Raw genomic sequence first — 17,366 nt, forward strand, 5'->3', positions numbered from 1 at the left:
TTAGTCAGCACTAGGGAATCTGCCAGGCGAGCTGGCCCTGCCCAGTCAGAACCCTTACGTACTGTGGAAGGGGATAGAGTCCCTGTAGTGCACGTAAAAAATATGTTGGGCAAAACAGTCTGGGTTCTTCCTGCCTCAGGCAAAGGCAAACCCATTTGTGGGATTGCATTTGCTCGAGGACCTGGGTGCACTTGGTGGGTGATGCAGGAGGATGGAGGAGTCCGGTGTGTACCTCAAGCGGATTTGATTTTGCGTGAAAGCAGCCAATGAACTGAATAATATGCTGTTATTTGCTATATAATGTTGTATGTCATCACTACTATGGTTGCTATATGCCATATCAATGGTATCATGGTGGGAGTCTCCCAAATTAATAATAATAAAAAAATCAACTTTCAGTTGAACCAAGCAAAGTGCAGCAGTGATAGAACAAGGACTAACAGTGCAGCGGTGATGGAACGAGGACTGACTTCAGCCTGCAACAATTCGACACCACCCACAGCACCTCTCTGAAAGACTCATGCAATAGATGGAACCCAAAGTCATGGACTAAATGAACTCAGTGGACATTTCACAGGCATTTTACAGGGGTGGTCCATAGGCTAGGGGAATGATGAATGAAATCTGTGTATTCTGTTAAAGGATGAGAAGGCAGGTAGGGATTATGGGAATTGTATTGGATATTATGGGGCCTGAGGATGATGTAAATGATATGGAATAAGGGGTGGATACTGTCATGGTTTTAGCTGGGATAGAGTTAATTTTCTTCACTGCAGCTGGCATAGTGCTGTGCTTTGAAATTAGCGTGAAAACAATGCTGAGATAACACACTGATGTTTTGGCTGTTGCTGGGTAGCACTTGTACTAGTCAAGGACATTTCTAGCTTCCCATGCTCTGCCGGGGGCACAAGAAGCCAGGAGGGGAGGGGGCACAGCTAAGAGAGTGGATTTAAACTGACCAAAGGGGTATTCCATATTATGTAATGTCATGCCCGGTATGTTAACTGGGAGGACCTGGCCGGGGGAGGGAGACAGCAATCAGGGCTTGGGGACTGGCAGCGTCGGTCGGCGGGTGGTGAATGGTTGTATCGTTTGTGTTTCTGTGTTTTGTTTTCATTTTTTTCCTTTTCCATTTTATTATATTAACATTATTGTCATTATTATTATAATCATTATTATTATAATAATGATTTTATTGTAATTATTAAACTGTGCTTATCTCAACCCACAAGTTCTTTTGCTCTTCCGATTCTCTTCCCCATCCCACAGGGGTGGGGGGAGTGAGCGAGCGGCTGTGTGGTATTTAGTTGCCAACTGAGGCTGAACCATGACACCCCTTCAACAGACCCATGTGTTGTCTCCTCTGTCTGGCTGCTGGCTCTCAAATGGTGTCATGTTCTGCAGTGCTGTAATCCCCAGCTCCTGGGTCATCCCCTCCCAGACTGCCTGACCTAAATCCTCTTCTTCTCACCTCCTATTCATAAATCCCACTGGTGACGCTTGGCCCCACTGGTGACGTGGTGCTGCTGTCACGGGTTATTTGGGGGACAGCGGTGTGGCTGTGAGGAACCACCAGAGATGACACGAAGGGCAGGCACCACTCCTCCTGCCTACCTCAGCTTGCATCGCGGCTGTGGGACACCAGATCCTCTTTTTTGCAACAGCACTTGCCTTCTGACACCGGCCCATGTTCATTCTTCCATTCCTCACAGCACACAGGGTCTGGCCTGACTCCTGCGCTGTGTATATTCCTCTTTGATGGACATAGTTATACCAGCATCTTATGTTCAAACCAGCAAATTAGGGAGAGATTATACTGATTTAATATATATAGATATATAATTTCCTTTATGTTATAGGGAGTCTAGGTAAGGCGACTGCCTTGTGTTTTAACCCCTCTCTAGGTAGAAAACCTAAGCAATACAACATTTGTGTGGTCGAACCAGAAAGCTAACAAAATTTCAGCTAGCAAAGCACATACGTGAAGTCAGGCATGTGTGAGTGCTTTGATGAATTTTGTTCCCACGACTGAATGAGTCCCCCGAGCCAGTACCGGTGCCTGCCGTACCTACTGAGGGATTTGGATGGACCAATTCACAGGGCTTGAGAAAGGTGTGTTTTACCTCGCGCCTGATAAGCACCTTTTTTCTCCCCACTTGTGCTGAACCGGTTTCCAACAGATGCACCCTTGGAGTGGCCAATAGCACCCAAGAGCACCAGCACTGAAATGATGATTTTTAGCTTGCAGTGCTGTGTGAGAAGAGCGAGAGCACGAGGTCCATGTCTCCCTGTGCAGCACAGCACATAGCAAGGCTGCTTGGAGAAGAGTTTTCTTTGCAGACCTGAGATCTTGTAGCTTGAATTTGCTGTGTGTGATGTGAGCTGCTGGTGTGGAAGGAGTCCTCGGATACAGCCAAAATGGCATCATAACCCAGACTTTGAACAGTGCTTGAGAGCTCTGCTCTGAAAATAATGCATAAAAATAGAAGGAGGGCCACAAGCTTAGCTATTCCTAATGAGCACAAAAGGATGGGAGAGTGCCAGGAGCCTGCCTGCGCTGCCTCTGCCCTGCCTTCAGCCTGGCTTGTTCTCTCCTACCTCCCCTGAATGGCTTTTCACTGCTGTTAAAAAAGAGAGACGTACCCCAAAAAGAGCAAATTCTGTTTGTTATTGACTCTCGCCTCGAAAGTGTATGAAGAGGGATCAGCTCTGTTTGTACCCGCTAATGATGTCAGGAAACGTGTTTTTTTTTCCCCAAGTCTGGTTTTATCCCCTTTGTTGCAAGTGCCTTTGGTGAGTCTCACGCCCTGGTGCTGTTAGCAAAACAATTAGGTTAATAGTGCCTTGGCTCCAACTGCCTGTCAAAGGCTGAATTGCAATGCAAATTAACTCTGCTTTAGCTCTTCAAAGGCAGCTGGGTTCAGGAAAGGTCCCCAGAAACCTCCATGAGAACTGAGGTCTAGGGATGGGGAGTGCGAGCTCGGTGGGACCTAATGTGTTTCGCGTGGGGGATGCGATACATCCCACAAATAGATGATGCAAATGCAATATATTATACAAATATTTTCAATACCTAAAAGGGGTTTAAAAGAAAGATGGGGACAGACTTTTTAGCAGGGCCTGTTGCGATAGGACAAGGGGTAATGGTTTTAAACTAAAAGAGGGGAGATTCAGACTAGATAGAAGGAAGACTTTTTTTTTACCATGAGGGTGGTGAAACCCTGGCCCAGGTCACCCAGAGAGGTGGTCGATGCCCCATCCCTGGAAACATCCAAGGTTGGGTTGGATGGGGCTCTGAGCAACCTGATCACATTGAAGATGTCCCTGCTCATTCCAGGGGGAGTTGGACTAGATGACCTTGAATGGTCCCTTCCAACCCAAACCATTCGATGATTCTATGATTCAAACAGATATTATTCCTTGTCATGGGTTAGCAGCAACCCTGGTACATTTTGGGACAGGTTTCTGGGCAGGTGACATTTACCTGCCTGCAAGCAATGCCACCCATGCCAGCACAGGCTGTGGGTATCACCCCCCCTTCAGAGGCATCTCCCCAACCCAGGTACCATGTGCATTTTTACCAGCTTCATTATGCTGATTTCTGTATTTTCAATATGGGCACATAGGTACGATCTGTTTAAACAAGTTTGCAAGGTTAATTAGAAAGCAGTTCTTTATCCGTTATTTAATATTTAGCACTCCTGGGGTAATTTCCACCTGCAGAGATCACAAAGGCAAGCGCTGCTGGCCCAGCTGTATGGATGGGCAACCAGAGGTGCTTAAAGCCCAGGTCCCTACTCAGGGGGAATGGATGTGCCCAAGATCACCTACAGTACCTATGGCAGGGCCAAAAGAAAAATATATCATTAACTTCCAGACCCCGTTCCCATTCTCCATCCCTTCACAGCATACACCACGTTATGCTTTTTGTCACTCTGTTCATGACAATAAAGTAATCGCAGTTGTCAAGTCATCGGCGAGGCAACAGGAACCTCAAAGGGAAAAGAAACACAACCCTGAAGACATTAATCTAATTTATAACAGCCTGGAAAGTTTTTAAAATTTAAAAAATATAATGCACTTATTAATGGGCATCTCCAGCGTGTCTTTCACCAGCAGATACAGGGATGAGAAGGAACTCTTCCCCCCCCATCATTTTACCGTATGCATCAAGTAGAAAAGGGATCGAGGTTCTCTAAGGAAACGAGGAAATCTGCCTCAGCGAATGCGAGGTCACTCCAGAGGCTGGTGAACAAGATGTTAAACTAAAACTGTTATAACATTTCCATTTTTTGGGATTTAGAAGCCACCATTTTAAAAGTGATGGGATTTTCTCACAAGCACAGCAGACCCAGATGCTGGTGCAGAACTGCTTTGGCACCCTCCTCCATCACCCCGCGGCCCGAGGGCTGCGCCTTGGGCACCGTGCTGCTCACCCAACCTCCGAAACAGCCTTGGCTGCAGCAGCTACAGAACTTGATGGGCCACTTAATGGGCAGCTTATACTGGTGCCTATTAATTATTTGGAGGTGAAGTGAGGAGTCCATCCCTTTCCTCAGACTCCAGTTTCATAACAAACCTTAAATTTTTCTTTTAGATGCCAGCAAATAATGCTCTTCCCCTCATCAATTTTTTCATACTATTTATCACAAAGGTTTTCAGCAGATTTTTGGGCCTGGGCGAGTATAGTCTCAGGAACATTTAGTAAGGCTGCCCCAAAATCTAGTCCCTAACTAATTTAGATCCAGATTCTGCAATTACCCCTGCGTTCCTGCCTGCACCAAAGGCAGGCATCCAGGACAGACAACCCCGGGAATACCCCGCCTGCATGGCACATTTGGTTTGTCCCTCCTGTGTTTTATGGCCAGCGTCTGGTTTAGTTGGGTGCAATTGTTTTAGAAATGGATTTGCTTATAGTAGCCATGATTTAGGAGTCTTGGCTTCTACTTCCAATGCGATACTTTGACTTATTGAGTGACCTTAAGCAACTTATCTGCCTGCTCTTATTCCGTGAAAAGGGAGCTGCTTGGATGTGGGAGCACGTGCGGGATGGGGACCTTTGAGGACTTCTGCCCTGCAAACCCTGGCACTAGGCAGGTCTAGCTGGACTTCCCAGCTCCCTGTCAAGGCTGCAGCAGGGCTGCACAAGCTTTGCAGCCTCTTGGTGGCTCAGTTTCCCCATCCTCTGCAAGTTCTTGCTGGCAGAATTCGAATGGGGGATCTACGGAGTACCCCAGGTGCCATAAATTATTACCACTAGCAGTCCCCATAATGAGAAGTCATAGCGCTATGTGCTAATCATTTCTGCTTCTCATTTTGCAAAAATCGGAGTATACTTACCCTCTATGAAATACTTTCCCTTCCTTTGGCGACAGGTGCTGGAAAAGTGCAAAGTATTAGCATTATTGCTTTTTGTGCCCTGTCCTCTTTTGATGCCCTGAATCATCTATATTTTTAATTAATTTTTTTAATGGCTGGATTGGGTTTAATACTTCAATATTTAGAGGGAGCTACAGCGGCTCCACTACACCCAGGATTCAGGGGGTGTGCTGGGGGGGATTGGGGAGACCCACCGGCCGCTCTGCACCCATGCAGTGCTCTGCGGGGTGGCAGGGGCAGCACCCTTGGGTGCTACCGGTGCATCCCCGCGGCGTGGAGATGGGTTGAGGCGGGGGGGAGAACGGGAGACCCACAACTTTCCAGCAACCCGAGCCGCCGCTTACGCAAGACGGTTTGAGATAAATATAATTTTTTTTTTCCCCGGAGCGACACGGTGTCTAGACGCCCACGTGATGGAGCCGGGGCCGGGGCTGCGCACTGCGAGCCGCCGCCGCCGCCGCCGCGGGGGGGGAGCCAGCCGGCCGGCCGAGGGCTCAGGCACCGCACTGCTATCGGGCTCCGTTCCCCGGGGCTCCCCTCCGCTGCAAGGAGAAAGTCGGAGGCGCCGGTGCGGGGAAGGAGCGTGATTGCACCGAAAGGAGGGAAAGGGAAAAAAAAACCTAAGAGGAGGAGGAGGAGGGGAAGGAAGGCAGGAAGGAAGGAGGAGGGAAAAAAAGCCAACCCCACCGAGACAGACGCGGCGGCAGGACGGAGAGGGCGGCCGGCGAGCTGCCCCCGCACCCATGTAAGCAGCGGGGTGCGGGAGGAGGGTGCCGGCTCTCCCGGGGAAAGGGGGGGACATAGCCCCACTCGCCTTTTTGTTTTTCCTTTTTCTTTCTTTTCCTAGCAGCCGGATCAAGATTGTGTGTGTGCGCGTGCGTGTGTGCATGTGCGGATTAAAATCTTTGGGAAGGAGGAAAAAAAACCCAAAACCCCCCAAACCCCGCATCAGGACGACCTGGGCTTTAAAAAGGGATACAACACTCTGGATGCGCTTGTTCTTTTTTTTTTTTGTGACAGATGCTTAAACCGACGTCCAAATTTTAGGGTTGGTGTTTTGGGTTTTTAAATTTTTTATTGTTCTTTTTTAACAGACATCACTTTGGCTTGCCTTTTTTTCTCTCGATCCTGCCCTGCGTCCCATCAATCCCGTCTCTCCGTCCCCCCAACCTCCATTCCACACACCCCCCCGCCCCCTTTCTCCCTCCCCAGTACCGGCGGGTTGATGGGAGCTGCGGCCCCCGGGAGGCAGAGGATCCCCAGCGGCTCCAGCCGCACTCCGCAGCCGCGCAGGGCGGCGCGGCGCCGGCAGCCTCAGCCCGCCTCCCCCCGCCCGATGCGCTGCGGGTTGTAGACGGGCTTTTTTACTTTTTCTTTTCTTTTTTGGGCAAAACCAGAGCAAACCCCCTCCCTTTTTTTTCCCTCTCCCCTTTTTTTTTCCCTCTCCCCTTTTTTTTTCCCTCTCCCCTTTTTTTTTCCCTCTCCCCCTTTTTTTTCCCTCTCCCCTTTTTTTCCCCTCTCCCCTTTTTTTTTCCCTCTCCCCTTTTTTTTTCCCTCTCCCCTTTTTTTTTCCCTCTCCCCTTTTTTTTTTTTCTCTCCCCCTTTTTTCTTTAATTGTTTTTGGTTGTCGTCGTTGCTGGCAACGGGCGGAGGCGCGGGCCGGCGCAGCCCCCCGCGGGAGGCGGCGGGACTTGTGGTCCCAGCGCGGAGACTGGCGCATGCCACAGCCCGCCTCGGCCCCGCCGCCGCCTTCCCCCCGCCGCCCGCCGCCTGCCGCTGCCCGCCGCCGCGTCTCGGCTCCCGGCCCCTTCATGCGCGGCGGACGACATGCCCGTTTTGTAGCCGGGGGCCCCTCCTCTCGTCCCGTATGTTCAGGACCAAACGCTCGGTGCTCGTTCGGCGGCTTTGGCGGAGCCGTGCGCCCGGCGGCGAGGAGGAGGAGGAGGAGGAGGAGGAGGCGGCGGCGGCGGCGGCGGCGGCCGAGGCGGCCGAGGCCCGGGCGCATGTCTGCGGCGGGGGGCGCGGGTGCTGCCCGGGCAAGGCGGGCCGCGGCGGCCGGGCGGCCGCGGGCGCGGAGGCGGAACTGAAGGCGCTGACCCACGCCGTGCTGAAGCGCTTGAAGGAGCGGCAGCTGGAAGGGTTGCTGCACGCCGTGGAGTCCCGCGGCGGGGCGCGGACCCCCTGCCTGCTGCTGCCCGCCAAGGCCGACTCCCGGCTGGGCCAGCACTGGTACCCGTTACCGGTGCTGCTCTGCAAGGTGTTCCGCTGGCCCGACCTCCGGCACTGCTCCGAAGTGAAGCGGTTATGTTGCTGTGAATCCTACGGCAAGGCTCACCCCGAGCTCGTTTGCTGCAACCCGCACCACCTCAGCCGGCTCTGCGAGCTAGGTAAGGCGGGGGGGAGGCGGGGGGGGGGGGGGCGGGGGGTGCAGCCCCGCTCGGCTCCCTGCCCACTCAGCTTAATGTTTTTTCAGATTGGAAAACACCCCCCGCAACAACAACAAAAAAACTTTGCAGTGCCGTGTTTCTTTTTTTTTTTTTCCAATTTGGGGGGGCGTGTGGGGGGGTGAGCCCCCCGACCCACCCCCAGCCCCGCACCCGGGGCGGCGCTGCCTCCCCGCCGTCCCCGCTCGGTGCCGGGGGATTAGGGGCCAGCCGGCCCCGGCGCTGCCGCGGCTCCGCCGAGCCAAGGAGGCCCCGATCAGACAGCCCGAGCGGCAGATAGCAGGGAGACTGGCGCCAGACGGCCCCTTTTGTTTATCTGACAGCTAAATATCAAGGCAATCACCGCCTCGCTGCCCTGCCTCCAACCCCCAGAGCTAAGACAAACAGTTTTGCTAAAAGAATGCCACTGTTATCATAAGTTCCTATCTTTTTTCTCTCATTTTTTTTCTTTCTCATGGCTCTGCCTTTATTTTCTCTCTACTTTTCTAATTCCAGAGTCTCCCCCTCCACCCTACTCCAGATACCCAATGGATTTTCTCAAACCAACTGGTAAGTGGACTTTTTCAATGCAGCCTGCAGATAAAAAAATGGGAAGAGAGTCCCTTTCGCGGGGGGGGAACGTCCCCTGCCTTTGTTACACCACCACGACACATTTTGCTTTTGGGCTGCTTGTGTGCTTCTGTACCTTCTGATACCCCCTGGAAGAATTAACATAATTTATCTAAGATGATACCCCCTGCACAAAGCAGGATTTTATAACTCTGGCAGGAAACTTCAGGAGGGATTGCAATGCAGTACAGGCCTTTGCTGCTCAAGTCACTTGGAAAGCCAAGAGAACCGTGGGCTCCGGTTGTAAATGGCAGGGGTGCTGCTTGCTCCTGCACTCCTGGGTGAATTTGCAGGGATTTAGGTTGGGATCTAGCTCAGCTCGGGCTAGCATCTCCTTGACGGCTTGGGAGTCCCAATGAGACTTGGCAAATGGAGTTGGTAGAAACCCTTCTGTGTTTTCAGGGAGCCTAATCCCACCTTGTCAGCTTGAAAAAATGAGGAAAGGAGGTTGAAAAGTTACTTGGTTTTAGTTCTTTTTTATTTTTTAGCACCGCTCTGCATGCCTGTTGCTTTGTAATTGAATGTCAGGGTGCCAGGGGAGAAGCCCATTTGAGGCTAGCACCAGCTCTTTTGTGGTTGTCTGCATAAACTCTTGGTTGGCAGCGAGCTCACCGGGTGTGAGATAAATCGGGCTGGAAGAAGGAGGAGAGGTGGGGAGAATCGGAAATGGGGTGCTTGGGGAGGAGCAGCTCCTGGCTCCCCCAGGATTAGTGGATCTGGAGTGGTGGCTGGAGCATGGTAGGCTCTGTGGTCGTGCCTCTCAGTCACAGCAGGCAGGAGGGGCACAGCGGTGCAGGATGGCAAAGATAGATGTATTTCTGAAGGCCAATATAAAATCTTTTTTGTTGTTGTTGTTCTTCTCCAAAAGAGCAGTTTCTGTAAAATTGCTGCTCTTCAGTTTCTCAGGACTAAAGAAACGCCAAACTTGAGGTTGCTTTGGACACATGGGGGAACTGTTGTGGGGTCCCATCCTGCCCACTAACTCCCTTGCAGGCTGGACTGTTGTTTTTCCCCCTCTAAGAAACACTAATAAATACTTTTATGGCTTGTGGAAATAAGCAAAGCTGTATAACAAGCAATTGGGTTGCAAAGCATGAAATCTTGGCTTGAAAAAACAGGAGATAAAGGCTCATGAATGAAAGACGGATATCAGGAGTAGGCTCAAAGTCCTGAGCACGTGCTGGGATGCTGAAGGGTTATTCCATAATAGACTCTGAGGGTCTGCTGGGTCGCAAAGTTTTGTGGGTTTGGGTGAGGTTGGCATCGTTTCAACTGTGTCCCTGCTGGGGAATGCTCCCCCAAAAGTTTATATTTTTGCCTTTATCGCCTTTGTTTCTACCCAACGATGATCCTGGCGTGGGATGCCAAGGGGTTTGGAGCTGCAGGAGAGAAGGGTTAAAGCTTGCCTTCAGTTTCCTGTAAAGATGTTAGGATAAATCTATTGGCAGGGTTTAAACATCCAATCTGCCTCTGCCAGGACCTCACTTTCAGTTAGCCGAGTGATATATTTATTCATTAGCAAGTGTTGACATAAGGTAGCAAAATGTGTGTAAACAGAAAAGCCACAGAACATGAATGTGCCATTTCGAAAGGAAAAGTTATTCCTATCGGCCAATAGGAAGTGATTAACGCTGCCTATCGAAACGCAGAAACAACTGGGTTACTCACCAAAAAGTCCTCCTTTTTTTTTCCTTTTTAAAAGAAAAATCCATTTGGCAGTTGAACTCTGACTAACGGGGCCGCGACAGGCGCAAGCAGAGCCTGGAAGTCTGTTGTTGCAGGTGGGTTTTGCAAGCTCAGGGTTTCTCAGCGTTTCCTCTGTGGAGTGACTGAGGGTTTCCCATCCCAGCATCGGTGCCATCTGCAGTATTTTTTCAGCCATATGTTGAGGATTGCTTGCCATGGGCTGGCTGGATGGAAGAGGGACAGTAGGTGATGATGGAAAGGTGTGAAGTCTTTTACCTGGCTGGTACATGTGAGCCATCTTCTCCCCTTGGGACCTTGGGTGGGCACGGTGCCTTCATTTAGACTTGGGCAACTGCATCTGCCAGTGGAGCTGGGAGCATGCACCCAGCAGGAAACTTATGCTTTTCTGTCAAGCGTAATAGTGGTAATAAAAATATTTAAGTATTTAGTGCTACATCTTCTAAGTGCTCCATATGGACAGACAGACAGGAATACCAGTGCCCATGATCGTAGACTCATAGAATGGGTTGGGTTGGAAGGGACCTTTAGAGGTCATCTAGTCCAATCCCCCTGCAATGAGCAGGGACATCTTCAACTAGATCAGGTTGCTCAGAGCCCTGTCCAACCTGACCTTGAATGTTTCCAGGGATGGGGCCTCCACAACCTCTCTGGGCAACCTGGGCCAAGATGTTTCACCACCCTCATTATAAAACATTGCTTCCTTCTGTCTGGTCTAAATCTACCCTCTTTTCAGTTTAAAACCATTATAATAGGGATTACTTTTTTTTTTTTGAGGTGATGGGCACTGAGACAGGCTGTGTTGCTGGCTGGAGGAAAGTGGGGATGGACAGGGAGCTGGGGCTCTGCTGCAGGCAGTGAAATGCCATGTCAGGCTGTGTGTTGGTAGAATAGATCTGGTATTTGTGCGCTTGCTGTAGAGCAGAAAGATCTGCCCTTGACAGCTGGGTTACCTGTGGGAAGGCTGTAAGTCCAGGCTGGTTTGCTCGTTCATCAGGGAGAGGACTTGAGGACCTTCCCTGTTCCTTACCTGGGAGAGTTGCAGGGATGGGTGACAGTGGCTTGTGTGGGGCTGGGCTCACCCTGCGGTCCTGGAGACATGTGGGAGTTCAGCATCTTTGATAACCCTGCAGGAGCAGCCACTTGCAGCTGTGTTGGAAGCAAGGTGGATAGTGGTGCCCCCAAATAATTCAAACAGATATTTTGACCCATCATTAAGTGGGACAAGGGGCTGCAAGCGGCTGTGTCCATCGTGCTCCTGGGTGGCTACTCATGGTGGTGCTGGAGTATGAGAGTGCAGGAAACCCACTGAGATGTTGCTGCAGAGCCAAATGCCCTCCTGTGGCACCGGCTTTCAGGGGAGTTGGAGGTTTGGCAGCTTCCAGGAGCTATTTGGCACCTTGCAAGGTTGGGCTGATGGCCACTGGGAATAATTGTATGTCTCCGCGATGGTTTTATATTGTGGGAAGGCAGTTTTGGGAGGAGATTCACATGCAGTTGGCTTGATCCTACCTCTGGTCCTACAACCTCTCTGGTGCTGTAAATAAAACAAGCCTGAGAGCCCTTGGCAGATCTGTGGGTGATGAGAAGAGTGCAAGGATGAAACCAGCCATGTGTAGAGCAGAGAGCTCAGGAGGGTCCTGCTTTTGGGCTTATCCCCCACCCAACCATCATGCTTGGTCCAGACCTGAGGTGCATCAGCTCTGTGTCCTCTAAAGAGACTTCAGAGGGTAATTAATTGATGAAGGGAGATGGCTGTTGGATGATGGGACATGGGAAGGGAGCTGACAGCTGTAAGTCACAAAGTACACTTGGGCTTTTCTTTGATGGGTAGTGTGGATCAGGGAGTGGTCCAGCTGTTTAGGGAGGCTCCGAATCTGTCCTTGTTTTCAGCCTCAGTGCAGAAATGCCAAATGGCAGATGGATCCGAAGTCAAACTGGAGCAGCGCTGCTGTAATGCCAGCATCACCCCATTGCTAGGGCTATGCATTTTAAGTCGGGATAAGATTCTCTCCTGCCATCCTGTCCAGTGTGCTAACAGAGGACCTGGTCACATATGATCCCTAGAGTAAGACAACATGGGAAGGACAAAATTACATCCTTTATCCCACAGGGACTCAGCAGGTAGCTGTAACTGGGGGCAGATGGAGCCCAGCGCAGGGCAGGGTGGTCCAGCCTGTGTTCAGAAAGCATCTGTAGCCCAAGCAGTTGAAGCCATCTTGGGGAAAGGGCATGGGGAATCTTCTGTCTGGATTAGAAAGGGTTAAAAAAAGAAAAAGCATCTGTCTTTAAAGTATAGAAAGCATGACAAGGCATTTAGAGAGTGTATTGTATACAGTATTTCACAAGTAAGTCCATTTCCTGTCTCCCCTATTGTTTTTGGTTTGATTAAGTATATCCTGTTAAACTGTATATTCCTGTTAGGACTTCTACTTTGATAAAATGAGGTTATGCAGACAGGAGTTTCTTTTTCAGTGGGATTTCAAGGATGAAATCTGGAAAAATTACTTTATCAGTAGGGAGAAAATTATCTTGGCTCTCCTGGTGGTGGCCCTTGCTTTGAGATACAGCCATGAGCAAAATGATGTCATTAGGGAGCCCAAATCTGATGAAACTCAAAGTCCCCGAGCACCTGCTGAGGACCAGAAGGTTGTGTGAACCTCATGGGTCTTCTCAGGCATGGAGTGTCCTCGAGCTTATCTCCCTGCTGGTAGTGACTGAAAAGCTGGAGTTTGCCTGTTGGACCAGGGGATTGGTGTTGGCTCCTGGATGTTGTCATCTGCAGGAGCAGGCTTGGGATGGAACAGTCCAAACTCTGAGCTTGAACACCTCCATGCATCAGGAGAAATCTCTAAAGGGGCAGCCGATCTTACCCTGCCCTTGCCCTTCGGTGGTGCATGGAGGAGTAGATCCAGTTGTGCACCTGTCCCAGGAGGCGACAGTGGGGTGTAAGATCTGCCAGCAGCTGGTGGTGACAAAAATTGAGCAGGGGAGCTCAAAGATAGACCGTTTGCCGCAAAAGGGTGGTGATGAGACATTTCCCTTTCAGTTCCCATTTCAGTGAGTTACAGGTGTTGACTAAATTGGGTGTGTAAAGGCACAATTTAAGCATTTTTGGGAGCTCACATCAGAATGACGACAACCTTGATCTCATTACCTGGTGACTTGGCCAGAGAGGTGGCAGCCAGTCTGTAATTTTTTGCCAGTCTATAATCAGTGTTGACTGGTGATGAAGCGCAGCACACAGCCTTGATTGAGGCAACGGGTTAGGGTGGATGCTTGATGAACTACCGTCTCTGTGCAGACAATTAGTAATCGCTTCCTGCTAAACCCTTTGGAATGTGTGTTCTACTCGCGGCAATGCTGGGAGCCTGCAAAGAACTGCCTATATACTGATTTTTTTTCTTTTCCTTCTTTTCCTCCACTCCAGCAGATTGTCCAGACTCTGTGCCTTCCTCCACTGAAACAGGGGGAACTAATTGTCTAGCCCCTGGGGGGCTTTCAGGTAAGACATCTGTTGTTGCCCTTGATTGTGGCTGCGGGTTGCGTTGACTGAGGGTCCTGACGGAAGGCGAAGTGATGCTGGGGAGTTTTGGGGATGTGAGTCATTAAGAAAGGCATGCTCCAAGGGGGAATTAGATTTTGTTTCAGTAGCAGCCGTGTACCTCTCATGCAGAGGATGTGTTGAAATCCCAGGCAAGGTTCTCCATTACCAAAAGCCCATATTTCCTTTGAATTCCAGCCTTACGCTCCGTTAATTTTTGGAGTGAGGCAGGAAGAGGTGTGTTGGGGAAGGTGAAGTGATGTTGGCCACCCTTTTGTTCGGATGCATGGATTATCAGAGCAGGTGCGGTTGTGCAGAAGGAGTAAGCATCAAGCTCTCCTTGACTTGGTGATGGCAACTCTTGTCTCTGGGACCAGAGCCATGCTTGGGCTTTGTTCCTAGCAGGGTAACCAGCATCCCATATCTCATGTGAGGCTTGTGGTGGCCAGGGAGGAAAGGTTTTTTGCAGAAGACATTGCAGAGGGAGTTGGACTCGATGATCCTTATGGGTCCCTTCCAGCTTGAGATGTTCTATGATTTCTCTTGTTTTCCTGTTTGCCATCTCCTTCAGCCTCCAGGTGCCATTATGGGATGAGGGTTCAGAAGGTGGTTTCCCCACCCCTCTTTGGCTTTTCATAGAATCCTAGACTGGTTTGGGTTGGAAGGGACCTTTAAAGGTCATCTCCCAACCCAACACCTTTTCCAAGGTGTGACGTCTCCAGTGCCTCATCTCCCAACCCAGACTGGCCAGCTCTGTGGCTGGGCTCTGTCACTACCGGGATTAAAGCATCTGAAACCATGTACCTGCATGTACTTGCTGATGTCTGAAGGTGCTTTCCTTTGTAGGGATGTCTCCATGATTTATGATTTACTCATTGCCCTGAAACTGGAATTTCAGAAATAGGTCAGCAGTGACCACACACGTGCATGCATCTGCCCCTGCCTCTCTCCAGAAATTGTGTTTGGTGTGGATGTCTTTAAGTGAGCCTTGTTTGTTTTTCTTTGGGTGTAATATATATCCCCTTTGTTATTTGAGAGGGGAGCATATTGTTTGTTCAAAGGCCCTAATGAGAATTAATCAAATGGAGGGGGACAGGGAGCAGAGAAACTTGTCGCTGCCTTTTTTTTTTTTTTAAATGCAGAAGACTGTTGGGTTTGTCTTTATTTTTTTGCTATTGGAGCCTATAGTTTTAGGGAAGGAAAAAAAAAAAGAGACAGTAAAAAAGAAAAAAGACAAGAAGCAAAACAACACAATAAGGATGTTAGATTTTTTTTCTTTTTCCTCCTGAAATACACCTGTTGCAGAGGGGAGGAGAGAGTTCAGTTCCACAGGACACCACATGAAATAAGCAAAGGAAGTACTCGCTTTTAAAAGGGGGCTTTCTGTAGGGTTCAGCCTATTGATAACATCGTCTGGCTGCTCTGCTCCCAAAGGGAAGGTGGGAGGTGGGGGCTTGGGCTGCAGGAAATCACACGGCTTGTTCCTGGTACTTCCCGAAGGGCCATGGGAAGGGGAGCCCCAGCTCCTTAATAGAGCATCCTCCCCAAAATAAAGCACGTTTCCTCCTGAAAATGCATTTTTTAACTTACTTTATTTTTATTATTTATTTGGGTTGGATTTTTTGTTTTGTCTTCCTTATCAAAGGCTGTCCATTCCCATTCCCCTCCCCCCCCCCAGCCTGGAAATAGAACCTTTTACGATCATTAACTGCTCTTTTTTCCTCCCCAAATGTAATTGTAGCCATTTAGTTTAATGAGGAGCTGATAGGAGAGTTGACTCATGAAGGGATACAGTTAGCTACCCAAGCTCTGAAACAAAGCCGAATGCCTCCACATGAAAGAGCATTTGTTTTGAATTTGCTCTGATTTACTGGCATCTCCCTTCTGCGCGGAGAAGTGCAGTGCTGAAAATTCCCAACTGGAGAGACCCGGTCAAGACAGGAAAATAAATGCACTTTGCAGCAATCCTCCAAAGCTCACTTTCTTCTTTTTTTCTAACCCCCCTGCATATTTTAGTTAGCAGAAGAGTCTATTTGAAGAGGGCTTTAATGAGTTATTGGCAGGGTACATGGGGAGTGCTTCGGCTTGGTCTTACTTAAGTTTGGGCAGATGGGGATCGGTGATGCTGGGTGGAGAATCCAGCATCTCTTATCTCCTCCAGACCAGGGCTGTATACAGTGGATTTGCAGTTCCTTGGTGAAAGGATGGCTTTAAGAAAAGCAAAAAAAACCCACCCTAATTTTGGTAGATTTGGAAGCTGGAGCAGGAGGCTGAGGAAGAAGACATCACAGGTCGGTGGTGGTGGTAGGTTCCTGTAGCACCATAGGTTTTGGTCACCAGTGATGGGCAGTGGGTGCTGGTGTAGTAATGGTGTTCAAAGTCACTAGACCTGCCCTAATGTTTGGAAGTTGGAAGGGCAGGATTTAGTGAGGCAGATTGCTCTTGGCACTGAGGATTTGGGAATGGGGCCAGCCTGGGGTTCACAGCTACTCTGGCAGAGAAACTGCATGGTGGGGTTGAGAGGATGATGGCAAGAGGAGCATTAAAAAGGGCATGGAAGTGAGTGCCCTGCAGCCCTCCGTAAAGATCCTTTGATGATGAGGAGTCTCAGGTCTGGTCACTGCTGGGGTAGCAGTCTCCTCCTGGAGGCTGAAGGCAGTTTCGTTGATTGATACCAGAGGCGCTGGAGGATGTGGGGGGGGAGCGGCATGGCTGGGGGGGATGTATGGGGAGTGTTCTCCCCTTGGGATAACTGATCTGAGTCGCTCTTTCCCTCCCTCCGCTTTCTGTTCTCCTTCCTGGTCCAGGAATACAATATTGGGTAGTCCTTCACACCACGCTGGTGTCCTCATCCCACCTCCACTGTCTCTACCCCAGACATCCGTTCTCCGGCTGATGCACCTCTCACTCCCCTGAGGTGCTGGCTCTTGCTTCCATATTCTTGCCTTTATTAATTTTATTATATCTTTATTTTTCGGTGGTCGCTCTGTGGGTAGGTCAGGACTCTTCACTCATGGTGTCTCCCACTGAGATGGTTGTGCTCAGGTATTACCCATCCAGGTCCTACGTATCCTCGATGTGGTTAAAGACAAAAGCAAAAATATCCCATTGCAGATAAAAATAATCTCCGTAAATAGGAGGCAAAGGGTGTTTTTCCTATATTTTGAGCTGGCTCGTTCCCAGCAGATGTGTTTGGTGATGACTCTTCTTTCAAACAAGCAAAGCCATGCTTGGAGAGCCTGGAGGTGGCCGGCCCGTGGTCCAGTGGCATCTGATCGGTGGGAGCTGAATTCCCGTACAACCCATGGAGGGGCTGTGCTCTGAGGGTAGAAGTGAGGTGTTGGTGCTGGGTCTCCATGGGATGTTCTCCACCCAGCCTTGGACATCTCCCTCTTGACCCATGTGTGGCATGGGGCTTGTGGCCCTTGGCTGATGGAAGGCTGTGGTGCCCATGGTGGGCAAGAAGGTGGCTCTTCTGCAGGACAGGTGACTGGTACTGGATCTGCTGAAAAGCAAAGCTCTCCAAGAAGCCCATCACGGAAGGAAAGTAAGATGAGCTTGTGTCCTCGCCACCTCTGCTGCTTTTTTATTTGTAGGGGTTATTAATAAAATACCAAACCTGAGAGTTTACCCAGATTTCAGCCCAACCTGTTGACTTGCCCTGACCCTGGGTCAGCCACCCCAGG

General features: G+C 50.0%; 1 protein-coding gene across 4 annotated transcripts in view; it reads left to right on the forward strand.

The window, feature by feature from the left end:
• The first annotated feature begins 5,841 nt into the window (after positions 1-5,841).
• SMAD7 (SMAD family member 7) overlaps positions 5,842-17,366 on the forward strand; it is a 28,665-nt gene continuing 17,140 nt past the window's right edge. Inside the window, exons 1-3 of one of the 4 annotated variants that reach the window (XM_064437926.1) lie at positions 5,842-6,124; positions 8,319-8,372; positions 13,567-13,641. In XM_064437926.1, coding sequence (XP_064293996.1) covers positions 8,351-8,372; positions 13,567-13,641 — 97 coding nt within the window. In that variant the 5' untranslated portion in view covers positions 5,842-6,124; positions 8,319-8,350. Of the gene's footprint in view, positions 6,125-6,909; positions 7,767-8,318; positions 8,373-13,566; positions 13,642-17,366 lie in introns of those variants that run through there. The other 3 variants (XM_064437927.1, XM_064437923.1, XM_064437924.1) reach the window with 3 other exon arrangements.

This window comes from Phalacrocorax carbo, chromosome Z (genome assembly GCF_963921805.1).
Source record: "Phalacrocorax carbo chromosome Z, bPhaCar2.1, whole genome shotgun sequence".
Taxonomy (NCBI): domain Eukaryota; kingdom Metazoa; phylum Chordata; class Aves; order Suliformes; family Phalacrocoracidae; genus Phalacrocorax; species Phalacrocorax carbo.